The following is a 20,333-nucleotide window of genomic DNA, read 5'->3' as shown; positions in this document are numbered from 1 at the left end:
TTGATTATAGATCACATCCCCTGTTACTCATTTTAGTACAGTCACAGATATAATAGAACAAGCAGCACAGCAGTTTCTGAGATGACATTACTATTTAGCACTCACTACTACCAATTACATCATCAAACAATACTGCTGCATCTGAATGGTCTCTCACTATCCAGATTACCAGTGTGTTTCAACATGGCCTTCAATAGCCATGAAGATGCAATACTTCATGTAGATACAAATATCAAGGTAATATTACAACAGTTCCCAGAGGCTGCATCCAGAATTGCTCATGAAATGGATTGGTCCTGAAGCAGATTGCTGAACACATGAATATCAGCACACATTCCGCTGCACAGTGAAAATCTCATTCTGGGAACATCCCCCAGGCTGTGGCTAAGCCATGTCTCCACAATATCCTTTCTTTTAGGAGTGCTAGTTCTGCAAGGTTCACAGGAGAGCTTCTGCAAAGTTTGGAAGGTAGGAGGTGAGGTAATGGCGGAAGTAAAGCTGTGAGGACGGGGCGTGAGTCGTGCTTGGGTAGCTCAGTCGGTAGAGCACTTTCCTGTGAAAGGCAAAGGTCCCGAGTTAGAGTCTCGGTCCGGCACACAGTTTTAATCTGCCAGGAAGTTTCATATCAGTGCACACTCCGCTCCAGAGTGAAAATCTCATTCTGGAAACTAGGTTGGAAGAAACAAAGACAGATCATAACCTCCTCACCAGTTTTTATCTTTTTAACATGAATCACTAATTAATGGTAAAAGAGGTATTACTCATCAGAAATCAAATGCTGGGTGGTCATCCCTGTACCATCCTAGATACTGGTTTCCAGAAGTATTCATGTGAAGTGCAGAAAACAGGAGTGAGATGCTGGCAGAAGAGAAGCTGTGAGGGTAGAGCGCGAGTTGTGCCTCAATAATTCCATCAATTTGAGCACTGTCCACAAAAGACAAAGTTCCAGGTTTGAGTCCCAGTCCAGCACACACTTTTAATTTGTCATGAAGTTTCAAAACAATTCATACTCAGTGGCAAAGTTAAAGATTCATACTGGGAACAATCATCTAGGCTGTCGCTTACACTACTGGAAGAACGTATACTTTGCATATAGTCATTAGACAACTTCCCCTCTTGTGGTTTAAGGTAATCCTCAGTATGGTGGGTCTGTGGCTTAGTGGGTAATTGCCAAACATCAAATCTAGTAGTCAAGGATTCAGTCTTTTGTAGATGTAGATTCTTTTTAGCACCTTCAGCTTCTTTGACCTCTGGCAATGGATTGCATGTATGAAAAATACCAAGATGCACCAGGTTTGGAGTCAATGTCAAACTGTATAATCCCTATACATGGCTAGGCAAGAACTTCAAAGGCCAGAGGATGGAAAGGGTCTACAACCTCTAGTAGAATTTTCCACAGTAAAATACTGTGGTATTGAACTCAGAATCTGGGTCGAGGACAGCTTTATCTCTAAGTCTAAGGTCCAAGAATGGTAGCAGAGGAAGGTTTAACAGATTAAAAATATTAAATTTTTGGCAGAGGAATTTGTCACAGAAAGGAGTGAAGGGGGATGTGCAGTGAAGTGTGCAGAAGACATCAAAGGAGAAGGGGAAGATCTGATACTGTATTACAGTAACAATTAACATAATGTGCATTATCTCATTTGATGATACTTAATCTATAAGAAATGTTGGTCACTGACTCCCACATCTCTCTTTTGTAAAATAAAGGAATCTCTTTTTCTAAATGTATTTTTCTATCAACTTCTAGACAACTGTAAGTTTGTTTTCAACTGATTAGTATACATTTTCCTGTAGCTATTTTATTATAGTTTCAATATAATGGAGGGAAACATTCCATGTGGGAAAAATTTATCAACAAACAAAGATGATGTGACTTACCAAACAAAAGCGCTGGCAGGTCGAAAGACACACAAACAAACACAAACATACACACAAAATTCAAGCTTTCGCAACAAACTGTTGCCTCATCAGGAAAGAGGGAAAGACGAAAGGATGTGGGTTTTAAGGGAGAGGGTAAGGAGTCATTCCAATCCCGGGAGCGGAAAGACTTACCTTAGGAGGAAAAAAGGACGGGTATACACTTGCACACACTCACATATCCATCCACACATATACAGACACAAGCAGACATATTTAAAGACAAAGCTTTTGTCTTTAAATATGTCTGCTTGTGTCTGTATATGTGTGGATCGATATGTGTGTGTGTGCGAGTGTATACCCGTCCTTTTTTCCCCCTAAGGTAAGTCTTTCCGCTCCCGGGATTGGAATGACACCTTACCCCCTCCCTTAAAACCCACATCCTTTCGTCTTTCCCTCTCCTTCCCTCTTTCCTGATGAGGCAACAGTTTGTTGCGAAAGCTTGAATTTTGTGTGTATGTTTGTGTTTGTTTGTGTGTCTTTCGACCTGCCAGCGCTTTCGTTTGGTAAGTCACATCATCTTTGTTTTTTTCATTATAGTTTCATTTTGAAGATTCTTTAATACCTAGTTACACCACATGGAGCAAACACAATTCTCAGTGGTGGCATATACATGTTAAGAAACCAGTAGTATTGCAACATATTTGTATAACGTAGTAACTACAAGCTGCAAGAGAGTTCTTTAAACAAAGGTTACTCTAATATTATCATAATGCTTCTTCATTCCAATGTTTAATTTATATAATTAACATTTTTATTACTTGAACTAGATGTTGTGCAAGAAACAGATACTATTTTCTGGACTAATTATTTCATTATTTTGTTTTGAGGTCTCACGAGGGGAAGGTCATGAGGTCTACATTTATCATGATCCAGATCTTCATGTGTAGCTATATATTATGCTTGCAAAATAAGCTAAGTTACACACTCTAATACAGTTAACACATTCATGCCAGCATGTACCACTGGAGGGTCATGCTAGAGCCATCCATCAGGTGGTATGTACCACTGGTGGCTCATGCTCAACACTTTCAAATACACTACCAGCAACGCAATAATGTATGATGTATTACCTCTCAGTCAGGTGCAATGAACAGTTGTGAATTCTATTTTTTGTGACCCTTCAAGGAGAAAGCCTTTTGAATAAAAGAGATATCTCATACTTTGTGATTAATTTTGTGCAAAAATATTTTATGTGATCTCTTGTTATTTTAAAAGAATCGATTTATGCCACTTCCAAAATAAAAGGTCAATGGATTGAAATAGCAGTCTAGGGCACTTGGATATGACTGCTGCCCCATGGCAAGGATACACAAATCTCACATTGCAATATTTAATTTACAGTGGGTGTGTGTGTGTGTGTGTAAAAAAGAACTGACATGAATAAAGTGTTCTAATTAATTACACTTTAGCTAACATTTAGAAAATTTTTAAACAGTTTTTACAAAATTACTGACCTCAGTTTCATATTTCTAATTCAAAGTAACCCATAATAATGTGGTGTCTACATAGATATTTATATGATCAATTGCTTTACTTTTTAATATCAATATTACAGTTTAAAACAACAAGTGCTGCCACAAATGACACAGTTACTTCACAAATTTTCCCTATGCAAATTGCAGCTTCTGCATTTTTCATGTCATTAATACAAAAGCCATGAAGCTAAACATTAAGCAAGAACAGAAAGATTATTAACTCCTCTGCTTCAAAAATACTTTAAGAACTCAACAACTGGGTTCTTTGCTAAAAGTAAGCCATTCTATGTGTAACAGTTCACATGGAGTAAGCAAGGGCTACTGTGATAAGTTTGTTAATAATGCAGGAAAAAAAAGGAAAGTACAGTTTCAATGCAATGACATATCTGCTGCAAGCAAAACCCTCAGAAAAATAGTTATTCCAGTCTGATTATGTTACTTATGTTTATTTTGTCACATTATAACATTCTAGTAAAAGCAGGCTGTGAACACATTCATTGTAACTAATAAAACAAATATTTGCAGCAACTGTATATATTAAAGATGTATTATTTCAAAACTATTTGAAGTCCCTTGTTCAAATCATTGGAAGCTAAAAACAGAAAATCGTTACAGCAACTATGTATCTGAAAAATACATTTAACTAGTTACAGCCACTTGTTTAACACTTTTTGTTAGCAACAGGCAACAGTAACTACTGACAATGGCAATGAAATGCATTTTTCAACAGTGACTTAAGTAAAGCAAAAATGAAAAATGTCTACTCAAACATAAAATGAACAAATTGCACATACACGCACGCACAAGGACAAGCGATCTGATTGGATATAAACCTTCTTTCCAACTGGAGGAGGGTCCCTCACCTGGCGTCTGATCGGAAATCTGGTTAGTTAATTTGGCCCTCATCAATTTTGCCAAATTTAGCATACTACGTTTCATCCAGTTGATAAACCTTGAAATGCGATCAAATGCCTCTGCAATCTTGTTGGTGTCATTGTCAGCTGTTGGAGCTGACAAGTTTGATGAACCAAAGTTACTGAGTAGCAGCGCCAAGAAAAGATTAAGGACCTGTAACATGAATATCCAAATGCTGCTGTAGTATTTAAGCTAAAATATTGAATATATAGTCCAATTATATAGAAAGCTGATTCATAAATTATCAACTTTTCATTATGCTATAAAAGTTAGTCAGGAACAGAACACAAATGTATAAGATATTATGTCTCTGACTAAGCACAGTTTCTTTCTTTGAGACATTTTGGTACTATTCTTTTCATACAAATGCTATCACTATAAACTATGTCTTTTCAGTTCAGCAACAGAATGCTAAACTCACAAAGTAAGTATCCATTTACAATTCAGCTTTTTTAGTTCAGGATGAAAAATTGCTACTGATTACTTTTTTTGTAATAAATACCTCAAAATCTTAATAAAATTATATTGGATTGCATGCCTACATAGCTGTATAAATGAGAATAAAATGGCTCAAAGAGATAAAATGATATGAATTGCAAGATCAGCAATGTGCACTTGGTAATTTCAAGAACATCCTATTATGTGAAACACTTACGCATAAAGCTCAACAGTTTAATTGAGATTTAATCAACAGGCCTTTAATAGTAGAGAGTCTTGTCTTGGACTGATGTCATCTGCACTGTACGAATGATGTATATGAAAAAGTCATGTGATTTCACTATTTTCCAATGAGTATTAGTATTGAACCACAACAGTACAACACTTAGTCCTGAACAGTTTAACTATTATATCAAAATTTACATATAAATTAACCTGTGATCTCCTTTGTCATGTGCAATGTAAAGAATTTAAAATATTTAAACAATAAATTTAAGTAAAAGTGAAAAATCATTTAATTTTTTATTCCTTTACTCATGTAATGCAGCTAAAATACGGTGTATCCTGTAACTTAGGACCACAATCATACAAATTCTAGAGGATCCTAAATTGAGTAGTTTAAGAAATCAGTGGCCAGAAATGAATATCTTTAAACAGTAAGATATTTTGAATGAACAAAGTGTGTGAGTATGGTGTTTTTACTCAGTGTTTGCCGCCACTGAAGACAGCCACTGCTGAGCACCATTCTTTACACTGTTATCACTGTCAGAGTGCCTTCCTCCAAAGCCAAACATCAAGTTCAAGAACAATTGGTAGACAGAAGATATGAGATCAGGGCTGTATGGTGAGTGACTGAACTGTTCCCAACAGAATTGCTAAATAAAGTTTCGGATGACACATGCCTTGACTGAGCATTCCATTTCTTTTGTTTTGAATTGTGTACTGACATTTCCTCAGTGTTTCACTGTATTGTGCTACACTGACAGTTTCACATATGGGAAGGAACTCAACACGCAGAATGCCCTGCCTCTCCCACAAGAAACTGCATGATTTTTTTGTGCTGACAATGTTGTTTCCAATTTTTGTTTCTTGGGTATCACAAGTGCCTCCACTCCATTGCTTGCTATTTTGATTCTGGAGTGACATTACAAACACTTGTTTCATCACTGGTCACAATTCTTTTTAAAATTTATCTGCCTCATCACTGTGGCAGGTAAGAAATGTCAAAGCACTGCTAAGTTGCTCCATTTTGTGGACATCTATAAGCATTTTGGAACTAAACGGGAGCACAATTTGAAAAAACTTAAGCAATTTGTGATGATCTCACATCTTCTGACTACATCTTGTTCTTGAAGCATGATTTTGGAGGAAGACACTTTGATAGTGGTGAAGACACAAAAAACGATGTTCAGCAGTGGTTGTCTTCGAAAACACAAAAAAACAATATTCAGCAGTGGCTGTCTTCAATGGTGGCATCTTTTTATGAAGAATGCATATAAAAGTTGGTTTCCCAATGTGACAAATATCTAAGCAATGGTGAAAACTGGGTAGAAAATAGTTTAAGAAATGCTCTTTCTTGTAAAAATAAATTTTTGTTTGAAAAAAATGTTTCATGAGCTTTTTCTTTTTCAAAAAGCATACTTACTTTTCAGACATGCACATACAAAATCTACATGGAGTAAGAATACTTTTATCCAAGTTTTTGCAGTCTATTGTGCAACCAATATTGAGTAACTCCAGCTTAATTCTCACACACCTGCCACGATGAGTGATGTAGATATTAGTATCAATGGCTTTGAGAAACAGCTGAAACCAGTAAAATTAAATAATGCTATGGAATCACAGTCATATTCCATACACAATTTTCTGCTGAGTTAGCTCCAAAAATATAGTTTACTGGTTGGAAGAGAGCACAGGCTACAAGAAGAGTAGCATAAAGGATTCGCAAAACCACCATTTAATATCATTGACATGAATCTGTTGTAAAACTTCACAACATATCCTGCAAACAGAATGAGGAATCGTAACATAATGACCCTCTCCACTTCCACCAGCATGGATTACAAAAACAGTGATCATGTGAAGCCAAACTTCCACCTTTCACATAGCATACTGATAACCACAGAACAAGGCAATCATGTGGAAGCAGCATATATTGACTTCTGAAAAGCATTGGACTCACTACCATACCAATATGTGATAATATAATATCACACCAACATTTATTAATAAAAGTGGAATAACATGGTGTATCAAACAAATTTCGTGACTGGATTGAGGATTTTTTGGTAGGAGGATGCATAACATTCTCTTTGACAGACAGTTGTTGGCAGAAGTAGAAGTAATATCAAACATGTTGCTTAAAAATTGTAATGTGATCCTTACTGTTCATGTTGTAAATTAATGATTTGTCAAACAATAATAATAATAACCTCCAACTTTTTGCAGACAGTGCATTCATTTTTAATGAAAAATAGTTCAAATATCCAATCAGATCATGATAAGATTTCAATTTGGTGCAAGGATCAGGAACCTGTTTTAATTGTACAGAACTGTAAAACTGTGCATTTCACACAATACAGAAGAGAAGTATCTATGAATAAAATATCAATGAAACAATGGGAATCAGTCAACTCAGATACCTGGACGTAATAATTTGTAAGGATGTGAAATGGAATGATCAAACAGTCTCAGTCTTGGGTAAAGCTAGTGGCAACCTGTGGTTAGTTAGCTGGATACTAGGAAATCAGACTGCTTACAAAACATATTTGATTAGTTAGTTAGTTTCAAGTTCTATGGATCATTTGCAGAATACAGTAAAGGGTCATTTTTACATTCATATAGCAAATTAATTTGTAAATATGGCCACATGCTGAACATTTATAATTTTTTAAAATTATTACTTTTAAGTATACATATGCGAGTTAGTAATTCCTACCCACACCTTTTACACATTACAATAACAGGAATTCTTCTGTGGAATAAAAGGAGTTGTCACAGATAAACTGTTTTAGTTGTTTTCAAATTTTACTTTTGCTGTTTGTCAGATGTTTTATATCATTGTGTAAAAGATCAAAAATTTTAGTTGTGGCATTGTACACCCCTTTTTCTGCTACAGACAATTTTAATGTGGAGTAATGAATGCCATTTTCCCTTCTGGTACGATAATTATTAAATTATTGTTCCTTTTGAACTGCAGTGGATTATTTATGACAAACCTCATGACAGAATAAATATACAGTGAAGCAGTAATCAGAACACCCAACTCTTTTTCGAGCAATGATGACTTCCTTTCTTAAACATGGTCCCCAAGATTTGCAACGATTCTAAGTACAAATGTCACTGAACTATGTTCTTTTAGGAGTTCTAAAATGTGCTTTTTCCAGTTTAAATTCTCATCAATATGGATAACTAAGAATTTTGAAGTGTCCACCCTATTTATTATTTGCTCGCCATGTGTTACACTTATCACTGGTTTAGAACCCCTAGATGCACAGATCTGAATATGTTGTTTCGTTTTAAATTGGAGGGTGAGACCATTCACAGAAAACCAGTGAATGACACTTTTAAGTACACTGTTTACAATTTCTTCTGTTTCCATATGTATGTTTGGGTTTATTACAATACTAGTGTCATCTGCTTATTGTATATTAGATGGAGCATTGTTTACATATATTAGGCACAATAGTGGATTTGAGATTGAGCCAGAATCCCATACTTTATTTCTCCCTAGTCAGAATTACGTCCCCAGACTATATCGGCTGATTCACTAAGTACAACTTTCTACATTCTTCTTGTTAGATATGGCATTACCAACTGGTTGGCTATACCATCATTTCCATAAAACTCCAATTTATCTAAGAAAATACTGTTATTCACACTGTTGCCTTAGATAGATCACAGGAAATATCAACTTTCACTATTTTATTTTTTAATGCTTTTAAAATATGGTGGGTGAACCTGTTTTAAATAGCATTCTCAGTAGAGCAACTCTCCCAAAATCCAAACTGTGATTTGCTGGGGATATTATTGTTGCTCAGGTGAGATACTATTTCAGAATACATCATCTTCTCAAAAATTTTGGAAAATTATGTCGTAGTGAAACAGGTTTGTAGTTACTGACATCTGTCTTAACTATCTTCCTTAAAGAGGAGTTTAACAACAGCATATTTCAGTCTCTCTGTAAACATGCCTTCAACTGAGAATATACAGTTTTCTTCATTTCAGAAGGATAAGTTAATGATACAATCACATGACAGAATTTTATGAGAGTTGTTCTTCTGACATACTGCTGCAATTTTTTTCTTGCACAGTTCATTTCAATACATCCTTCTTTATTTAAGAGATAATTACTTGTTTTGATGTTTTTAAACTCATGTTATGTCTAAATACATGTATCAACTCTTTCTTTTTCTGTATAACAACTCCTTCTTTTTCTGTACTAGTTCTGCAAAAGTAAGATCTTTTATACATAACTTATCTAATTGTATGGTTATGTGGTGCTCAGACAGGCACATGATGTTATCTTCTCAGTGCTCCAAGTTTTCCAAACGGACAAGAAGTTCTTGTACTTCATTACCCAATCCTCTAATATTTTGATGAAATAAGCTAAACTTACTTTTTTGTGCCTTCTTAAGCATTATTGGGGGCTCTTCTGTTAATCTGACTTCTTTCAAAACAGGGTGTCTGAATCCTGATTCCAACCTAAAAAAGGTATTTTTCTGACACAAGTAACCACAGAGATCTTGCTTTGTCTGATGGTGGCCCCTTATATATTTTCTGCAAGAAGCACAGTGAACTTTTCATTCCCTCTCCTATTCAAGTGTAGTCCATGTCTAGTACATGCTCGTCTCCCAATTGTACAACAGGCACTGCACTCATATGAGATTTCATTTCTGTCAGCAGCAACCTGCTCATCTCAGTTATTATGTGTCTCACAGGAGTGTTCTACATCTATACCTTGCAAACCACCATGGAGTGCGTGGTAGAGAGTACGTTCCGCTGTACTAGTTATGGGTTTATTCCTGTACCATTCAAATGTGGATTACAGGAAGAATTACTGCCTAAAAGCCTCTATGCATGCTGTAATTACACTAATCTTCTCCACATGATCCCTATGTGAGTGATATATAGGAGGTTGTAGTGTATTCCAAGAGTTATCAATTACAACTAGTTCTTGAAACTTTGAAAGTAGGCTTTCTTGGCATAACTTGTGTCTATCTTCAAGAGGTCTGCCAGTTCAGTTTCTTCAGCATCTCTATCTCACTTTCCAACAAGTTAACACTTTGGCAACCAAGCCCAAGTGTAGCTTGGGCCATGGCACTGAGCTCAATGGGCCAGGCTCGAGTGTAGCTCGGGCCGCAATGTTTCATGTCATGCAAGCCTCCTGTCACTTGAAAATGACTTGTTTTGTGTGAGAACATTGTATAGATGTCTGGCTGGGTGGCCCTTGACAAGTGCTGCCCTCTATTGTCAGGTTCTAGAATTACTTGGAAAGAAGCAGTAATGAATTTTAGCATTGCCGTCATGCCTGACTGAGCCTTTGAGGGCTCGCATTGTCGTCGTATTCACGCGCAGTTTCATTCAGTTTTATCACTGTCTGTGATCCCATTAAAAATACGTCATGTTTATTGAGTGATCACGAAATTTTAGAGGCACTGGAAGAAGAATTGATTGATTCTGGATCAAAGGGAGAAATATCTGAGAGGGAACAGTCTGAAGAAGATTCAAATTCAGGTAAGCTACAGACTAATATAACTTGTCATCTCTAGTACTGTTGCTTTAGTTACTGGCATTGCAATTGCGAATAAGTTTCATCTCATCTTTCTTTTACAGATGAATCTGATGATGAATATGCTGCTGTTCAAACAACTTCCAAGTGACAATGTTCTTCTACTGTAGCACAGTCTTATACACCACCACGGAAGAGGCAGCAGTATTCACTAATGAAATCAACAGATACTGATTTACGTTGGAGATTCGAGGACCTACAGCCTCCTTTGCCACAGTTCTCAGACATAACTGGAATAAGAGCTGCAGTTGATGAAAGATCCACTCTACTCGACATGTTTTCTATTTTCTTTCCACATTCTATGATGAAACACATAAAATCAGAAATGAACAAGTATGCAAAGTGTGTTTATGATAAACTGAAGGCAGGCTCCAAACTATAGTCACACAGTGTTTGGCATTCATGGGTTGGAGTGAAGCTTCATGAAACGTATTTGTTTTTCGCCGTAATTATTCATATGTGCCTCGTGAAGAAACCAAAATTGGCAGACCACTGGTCTGTCAATAGTTTTATTTTAACCCGTTTCCCAGGATATTTTATGAGCAGAAATAGGTTCAAGGTCATACCTTAAAATTTAAATTTGAATGACAATTCTACCTACATTCCCAGCGGTCCACAACAGCGTGATGCCATACATAAAATCAGGCCTTTTCTCAATCATCTATTACAAGAATTTAAGAAATCATTTTATCCCTACGAAAACCTCACCACTGATGAGGGTATGTGTGGACTATGTGGCGAGTATCTTTCATCTCTACATAAAAAATAAACCAGACAAGTATGGAATGAAAATGTTTATTGCCTTTGTGTGATTCAAAGACTGGTTACAATCTGGGACTCAAAGTATACTCTGGAAAAGGATGAAAAGACAATTCCATAATACCACTGTTTCAGAGGTTGCTCGCTAATTATTTGGGTAAAGATCACATTGTTTATATGGACAGAGTTTACAGTTTGCCAGCAGTTTTTGATATTTTATGGCAAAATAAAACGAAAGCTGTAGGCACATGTATGGCTAATTGAAAGGAACTGCCAAAAGAAAATGTTGTTTTGAAGAAACTCAGAAGGAATCAGTCGGTGTCAAAGAAGAGAAACCACCTGCTTTGTTTGAACTGGAAGGACACGAGGGATGTCTTATGCCTTTCCTCTAAACACAAAATGACAATCTCTAACATTTCTGTTCATATGAAGGATGGTGTCAAGACAAAGTCAAAACCAGATGCTATTCTTGATTATAATATGAACAAAACAGGGTTTGATAGAAGTGATCAGATGATCTCCTATTATCCTTTCAAGAGGAAATAAATGAAGTGGTGGAAAAATCTGTTTTTTCACTTTTTCATAATGGCTGCAACAAATGCTTTTGTTCTGTATCGTGAGACCACAAACCCCAATGAGAAGAAAAACTGTCATTCTCCATCTTTTTGTGCCACATTGGTGAAGGACTCTTCCAGAAATGCTCAACTGTGGCTCAAGGAACTATACCTAGTGCAACCATCAGCAATAGGCTTGTAGGACGACACTTCCCTGAGAAAATTACTGCAACTGAGAAGAAGCAACAACCAACAAGGGTGTACAAGGTTTGTTCGGTGCAGACAAAACAATCAACTGGTAAAGTAAGCAGGAAGGAAACAAGATGGTATTGCCCTGACTGTAACACACCTCTCTGCATGCCAGAATGCAAGTCACACAAATTCCAGTTATGTGTGAATGTGCTGAAATCCACACCTCGCACTTTTCTTTTTTGAGTGAAAATTATACTTCCTGTAACCATCATTGCATAGCTTTTATTGTGTCAGAGAACTGCAATAAACATCTAAAGTAAACCTTGAAGCTTGGTCTTTATTATTATGCATGTCCTTTAACATACATCAAGCACAGATGTGCCAGTACTAATATAAAGAATGGCATAAATAGCTGGTTTTCTGGGCCTGAAATTTTCCTAAGTGGCTGGGCCTTAAGGTGTTAAACGAACTGTGACCATTAATGCTGCCATACTCTGTATATGTTCAACATTCCCTGTTAGTCCTATTTGGAGTGGGTCCCATGCGCTTGAGCAACATTTTAGAACCGGGACATGAGAGATTCGCAAGTAATCTCCTCCATAGACTGACTGCATATCCCTAGTATGCTACCGATAAACTGAAGTCTACTACCTGCTTTACTCACAACTGAACCTATGTGATAATTCCATTTCATGTTCCTACAATGTGTTACACCAGGTAGCTGTACGAGTTGGCAGATTCCAATTGTAACTCAGCAATACTACAGTCAGTGGCGGCTCATAGATATACATTCTGGGTGTTCACAAATTTTTAAATTCAGATAAATATGAGTGTGCAAAATTAATAAAATCTGCTGTGCCGGCCTGGGTGGCCGTGCGGTTCTGGGCGCTACAGTCTGGAGCCGAGCCACCGCTACGGTCGCAGGTTCGAATCCTGCCTCGGGCATGGATGTGTGTGATGTCCTTAGGTTAGTTAGGTTTAATTAGTTCTAAGTTCTAGGCGACTGATGACCTCAGAAGTTAAGTCGCATAGTGCTCAGAGCCAGCCAAATCTGCTGTATAACAGTTATGCTCATCAACACATTTATACAACTTCAGCTGCTGTCAATAATAATAATAATAATAATATGTGTAACTTTTCCAGAAAAAAGAAGAATTGTTTTTGTGGAATTTTGCTGTTTTGTACATAATATTAAGTACAGTTTATGTCAAGAATGAAATAATATTTATGCTTTTGCTACTCTCCATTTTGCATTTTTGTGTAAGTGGGAGTTTTTCATGCTTTTTTATTTTTTTGGACAAATGTACAAGATTCCTAATTCATGTATTAGTTAACAAATTAACTTTTGGGCTGAAAATCAGGCATTCTTACATTGCACCCACATAAACGACTTAATGCTTATTATACACTTCCTTGTCAAATGTTCGCTTGTAGTCAAGCTTATCTGATTTTGTCACTTTCTCAGACAATGAATCTGGTCTGGAATGCCCTAGTTTCTTTGTGGCTAAATTTTCCTGATGATTTTCTTTTCTGTTAGTGCTTGATACAGGTTCAACAGAGTTCATGTTGACACTCCACAGGAAAGCCGATTTCTGCACAGTAGACAACCAACTTGAAACACAAACTGCCATTTCTCTCTCTCTTTCTCTCTCTCTCTCTCTCTCTCTCTCTCTCTGTGTGTGTGTGTGTGTGTGTTTCTGATGATGACATTGTTGGCCATAAGCTTACTTTCTGAAAGTCTTTTTTGTTGTGCCTATCTGCAACTCATCACTCATAGTGAGCAGAAGCTATTCTTTCCATAATATCATGAATTTTCATTATTTATGAGCTTCAAAATCTCGGTCTACAGGTTAGCACTTCAGGTGTATGATATAATGTAAATAGTTAATTATTTCTGCTTACAATAAGAACTCAGCACTTACTTAACTTAATTTCAATAGAATGTAACCTTTAATGTAAATTCAATGTATGCAAACTATATGTAAACAAACTGTTGGTGAAAAAGTTCCTAAATCAAACAATTTAAGATTTGCATTACTTTCTGAAAATATGAACTTAATAATGAATGGATACATTCTCCTTAAATTGCTGGAAGGAAAAACAGACCAATTAAATGAGATTCTACAAGTTTATTGCACAAAATGTAAACACACCCAACTTTATGATATTTTTGCATTTTCTGGAATAACGCCTAAAGAAAAGTGAAACCTTTAACAATAGTAAGCTTAAAAAAACTCACTAATGCACGTATTTAGTGACTAATCTGTACTAGACTGACTGTTATTACAATCTAAATAACTTATCTTTACAAGAGTGTGAAAATTTGCGTGTGTTGTCTGGTGCAAGGCTGACCCATTTCAGAAAATTGCTGAAGTGTTTGGGACACACACCAGATACAACAAACTGGGAATACTGTATGTTTACAAAGAACAGCAGCACAAATGTTTAAAGGTTTGTTTGACTCCTAGGATAGTCCCATGGGAAAGTTGAAAACCTGAACTGGCATACTCCTGAAGATAAGACGCCAATTATCCTGTGAAAGTCCACTTACAAGGTTTCGAGAACTAACTTTATGTGAAGAATGTGGAAATATATTTCAGCCCGTATTTATCACTCCTGCAGAGATTGTGAAGATGAGGTTAATTACAGGATGTGCACAGGTGTTTAAGCAGTTGCTCTTCTCACATTGCTGGTATGGAAAGAAACACTACCATCAGATACAATTCAAAGTACCCTTTTCCATGCATTTCACAATTATTTCTAGAGTATGTATGTAGCCGTAGACTATCACATTTCAACGTTAAGTGGAAATTAAGTGCACTGTGTTTCGAAAGTGAAATTTTCACTCTGCACGATGCATGTAGGAATTTCTTATTTATCAGCTGTGATAATTGTGGAGTATCTGTTATATACAGCTTCAAATTATATGTTATAGATTTCAGTGCCATCATACAATGCTTTCATCAATCAGAAGCTATTTTATTCATGGTGAAATTAATCTTTACTTATAGTGATACAGTTATGATATTCAACCTCTTTCGTACTGGCCAGTATACATAAAGTCAAATGTTGTGGCCATAATAATAGTTTTATGAAAACTCCATTACAAGAGATTGCTGAGGCTAGTCTTCCGTGCATTTGGGTGGATGACAGATCTCCATCTGGCTATCCAGATATATTAGGTTTTCCATGACTTCCATAAATCACTCAAGGCAAATGTCAGGACAGATTCTTCGAGAAGATTTCCTATCCCATTGTTTCCTAATCTTAGCTTGTGCTCCATCTCTAATGACTTTGTAGTTGACAGGATGTTAAACTCTAATCTACCTATTACCTAATAGTCTTTCGTCTGAACGTAGCTATTATGTGCAAAGCCAAAATTTTTTGAATGTATCTTCACTAACTTTAGAGGTTGGTAAATTATCTCCGTTGATTATGCCGGGACAAATTTTAGAAAAAAAGTAACCAAAGGATATTAATTCTGGAAAGTCATGCTTTCATTTTAAGGGATCGTTGTTAGGCCAAACAACAACAAGGAGAGTTATTTTCACATTTTGAGGTAGTAGTTTCCCTAACTTAACATGCTGCCAGCAACTTTATGATCATAGGAATTTTGAATAATACCCACAATTTATTTATATGGCACTTTTTACTCAGTTGTTGAAGTCATAATTTTCTCTGCATTCGCAGAAAGGAGCTAGTGAAGTGGGAAGAGGAATTATGTAAGTTCAGTTGAAATAAAGTGTGGTTTATAGAAGTCTATACAAAAATCAGTGACTAAGCAGGATTAAAATCAAGTCCTATATTTGATTGCAGAGGAACAGGACAGGATGGAAAATCATGTGAGAGAGGAAGAGAAGTAATCTCAAACAGTACAGTCAGAAATGTTTTGAAAATAAATAAAAGATACTTACTGAAAATTATTATGTCTATGCAGCAGTATCCTCACATTCAGAAATGGATGAAGAAAGCCTTTACAAAAAGTTACAGAATGGGAAGAAATTCCTCTAAAAGATGACACTGATAGATTTTTAATAAGAAAATGGGGTGCAAATTGAAGAGCAAGTCTTTAGGGGGAAATTTCAGAGATGATGTCACAAATGCAAGTGTTGGTACACTAGTAGAATTTGCTGTGGGAAACAACAAGCTTATTCTTAACATATTTTTAAAACAGAATTTTAGAAAATGGACTTGGGAAGACCATACTAAACTAAAAATGAATATGAAGAATTTTGTCGTACAAAATAGAAGGGTGTAAGAGCCAAAGCCACTTTGAATTTTAAGTGACCATAGCTCATAAAACACAGTGTAAAATCAGATATAAAGCTAGAAAGATAGGGGATTGCCACACAGAAAAACTGAAATGCAAATTATGAGACTAAACTTTCAAGAATAGGTAGGTATACTAGATTCAATTACACAACAAGTTCAGTATCCTTCAAAATTAAAATGATACATACAGAGACAATAGACAGATTATGTAAGAAAGTTCAGACAATGCAAAATCAAGATTGCTGATTCTAAACCTATAACCCCCTTCCTGGTCACCATGACCAACTAAATCCTCAACCAAAATTACTCCATCTTTGAAGGCATCACATAGGAACACATCCATGGCACAGCAATTGTTACTCACATGGCACCATCCTATGCCAACCTATTCATGGACCATCTACAGGAATCCTTCCTAACCACCCAGAAACCCAAACCCCTCACCTTGTTCAAATTCACTGATGACATGTTCATGGTTGGACAGAGGCTGAAGACACCCTATCCACATTCCTCCAGAACCTTAACACCTTCTCCTCCATTTGCTTCAACTGGTCCTCTCAGGCCAACAAGCCACCTTCCTCGATGTTGACCTCCACCTCAAAGACATCTACATCAGTACCTCTGTCCATATCAAACCTACCAACCATGAGCAATACATACTTTGACAGCTGCCACCCATTCCATAACAAGAAGTCCCTTCCATACAGCCTAGCCTCCCATGGCTGCCACATCTGTGGTGATGAGGTGTCCCTCTCCAAATGTACCAAGGGTTTCACTGAGGCCTGCATAGGCAGAATTACCTTCCCAAACTTGTACAGAGACACTCACACTTGATTCACAAAATATGACACCTAACAGCTGTTGTTGTTGTTGTTGTTGTGGTCTTCAGTCCTGAGACAGGTTTGATGCAGCTCTCCATGATACTCTATCCTGTGCACGCTTCTTCATCTCCCAGTACCTACTGCAGCCTACATCTTTCTGAATCTGCTTAGTGTATTCATCTCTTGGTCTCCCTCTACGATTTTTACCCTCCACGCTGCCATCCAATACTAAACTGGTAATCCCTCGATGTCTCAGAACATATCCTACCAACCGATCCCTTCTTCTAGTCAAGTTGAGCCACAAGCTCCTCTTCTCCCCAATTCTATTCAATACCTCCCCATTAGTTATGTGATCTACCCATCTAATCTTCAGCATACCTAACATCTAATTCATGAAAATTTGATTAGATTAGTACTTGTTCCATAGATCATGAATATGACACTTCAAAATGATGTGGAATATGTCAGGTTGATAAAAGGTGTCTATACAAGATATTACATTACACACAATATTACATGACACTTTTTTTGGTGAGGAAATCACCCACTTACTATATCCAAAAATTCAACTTTTGATGCTATTAGGTAAGTGACCAAAGACTTTTGTGGCAGCATAATTTATCCCCTTCTGAGCCAAAGTTAGATTTAACCTCGAGTAGTGAAGATCATCCTTTCTCCTAGTGTTGTAGCCATGTACACTGCTATTACTTTTCAATTCGTTTGGATTGTTAATAACAAATTTCATAAGCGAATATATATATTGTGAAGCTACAGCAAAGATCCCTAGCTCTTTAAATAAGTGTCTGCAGGGTGATCTTGGATGAGCTCCAGCAATTATTCTGATTACACGCTTTTGCGCAATGAACACTCTTTTACTCAATGATGAGTTACCTCAGAATATAATGCATACGAAAGCAGAGAATGAAAATAGGCGTGGTAAACTAATTTACTGAGATGTATATCGCCAAAATTTGCAATGACCCTAATAGCATAAGTAACTGAACTCAAACATTTCAGCAGAATACATTTTACTTCACTCATGAATGAATGTAAATTACATATAAGATGATTTGCACATGAAGATGGATCCAGAGGGTCTGAAATGCATCATGTACTTCAGAAAAAGCCAAAAAAGTTGTGTTTGAAGGGGTTTTATTCAAACTTCCTGTATAATAACAGATATCCTATGCCCTGTCCTTCCAGTCACCTACCATCTCCCACTTCCCTCATAACTCAGTACCACCCAGAACTGGAGCAACTGAATCAGTCACTGTCAAGGTTTGACTACCTCTTGTTGTGCCCTGAAAAGAGGAATATCCTATCCACTATCCTTCCCACTCCTCCCACAGTGTTATTCCACCACCCATTGTACCTAAGCAATATCCTTGTCCATCCGTACTCCACCCCCTCTCCCAACCCCTTGCCTCATATCTCATATCCCTGCCACAGACCTAGATGCAAGATATGTCCCATACATCCTCCCACCACCACCTACTCAAATGTAGTCACAGACATCACCTATCCCATTACAGGCAGGACTAGCTGTGAAAGCAGTCATGTAACATAAAGCTAAACTGCAACCACTGTGCTGCTTTCTACACAGACAGGACAACCAACAAGCCATCTGTCAGCATGAATTGCCACCAACAAACTGTGACCAAGAGACACCTGGACAACAATTTTTGTGAACATGCTGCCCAACACAACATGGTTCACATCAATAACTGCTTCACAGCCTGTGCCATCTGGATCTTTTCTAACACCAGCTTTTCTGAACTGCATAGATGGGAACTCTTACTGAAATATATCCTAGGCTCCAATAACTCTCCTGGTCTCAACCTACATTCATCTCTGTCCATCACCCAACCCTTCTCTGCTCTGGTTCCAGCACTAAATAGTCTTTTATTTCACCAATACCCCCACAAGTCTTTTTCCCCTTCTCTATTTCCCTCCTTTCCAACTCCCCCTTTCCCTCAAACCTCCCAAGCAGCATCTTGCAACCCTATCCTGCCCCACCCCATCCCTGCATGCTCCCACAAGCAGTACTACACCTTTCTACACCCCTACCCTGCTATAGAATACTGTCAAGATGAAGTTTGTCATACACAAATTAAAATCTGTGTAGATGATTTCCCTTCTTCTGTTGGGTAAAGATTAACCTTGAGCATAAAGAAAACACATAATACAAATTTCAGTTTAAAGAGGAATAACAACTTGGTCACAGCAAACATAAATGATTATGTATAGATTAAGGAGCAAACACAGTGTTTTTGGGGATGAATATGATTCTTAACTGACAAAGAATGTACACACAATGATACTGGCAAAGACGAAAGTCCTCAGCATTTTATGTCCTTAGGGTCCTATCAACAGTGTGTAACAGCCACAATTCTCAACTCTTATGTATGGAACATTTTTCTGGTGACCAAATGCACAAGACATGGTCAAAATTTCAAGTTGCAGAAAATAGACATAAGAATAACAAAAAGCAGTAGTTGTGTTCGTTACACAGAAATATTTTTGAAAATTGGGTATCCTAGTTGCAAGAAGTGAGTTCATCTATCAATCTATTGTGCACACCAGGAAACATATTAGTGTGTCACAATTAGTTCTAAACATTGTCATGGAAAAAAACCAGTGTGGATCTACATTTTCAAGGAAAAACAAATAGAAAATTACAAGCACCAATTTGTATAATATTTGCTGAAGGAGTTGAAATAGATAACTACAATACATTCATTTAAAAAGGCAGTCAAAGAGTACCTCTTAAATAATGCCTACTACACAACTAAAGATGATTTGAAAAGTGAAAACTAGAACACCTCTCACACATGATAATATGTAGGAACAACAAAATGCATTTTACAGCAAAATTGTCACCCAAGATTGGTAGATTGATACTAAAGTCTTACCTTTTTTCTGTGTTCAGCATATGACGTATCATGAGGGAATGCCAACTCAGATTTTGAAACATGAAGAAGGGGACACATGAAGATGAAACAGAGGTGGTAATGATCCTAAAGCCATATGAAGTGTATGTAGTGTGTACAGCGATAAGTGCTGAGATACTAATCACCATTGTATAATTATTTTTCATGTTATTAACCCTCGAGTGAGTGTGCCTGGGTATCACCATTGTATAATTATTTTTCATGTTATTAACCCTCGAGTGAGCGTGCCTGTGTATAAAGGG

The 20,333-nt window shown here is 36.9% G+C and overlaps 1 protein-coding gene across 1 annotated transcript in view; it reads right to left on the bottom strand.

The window, feature by feature from the left end:
- Positions 1-20,333, bottom strand: part of LOC124623171 (sodium channel protein para) — an 876,466-nt gene that overhangs the window by 318,945 nt on the left and 537,188 nt on the right. Inside the window, exon 20 of the mRNA XM_047148975.1 lies at positions 4,232-4,466. Coding sequence (XP_047004931.1) covers positions 4,232-4,466 — 235 coding nt within the window. The remainder of the gene's footprint in view (positions 1-4,231; positions 4,467-20,333) is intronic.

The sequence above is a fragment of the Schistocerca americana genome, chromosome 7 (genome assembly GCF_021461395.2).
Source record: "Schistocerca americana isolate TAMUIC-IGC-003095 chromosome 7, iqSchAmer2.1, whole genome shotgun sequence".
Lineage (NCBI taxonomy): Eukaryota > Metazoa > Arthropoda > Insecta > Orthoptera > Acrididae > Schistocerca > Schistocerca americana.
This window is presented reverse-complemented; position numbering and strand designations above follow the sequence as displayed.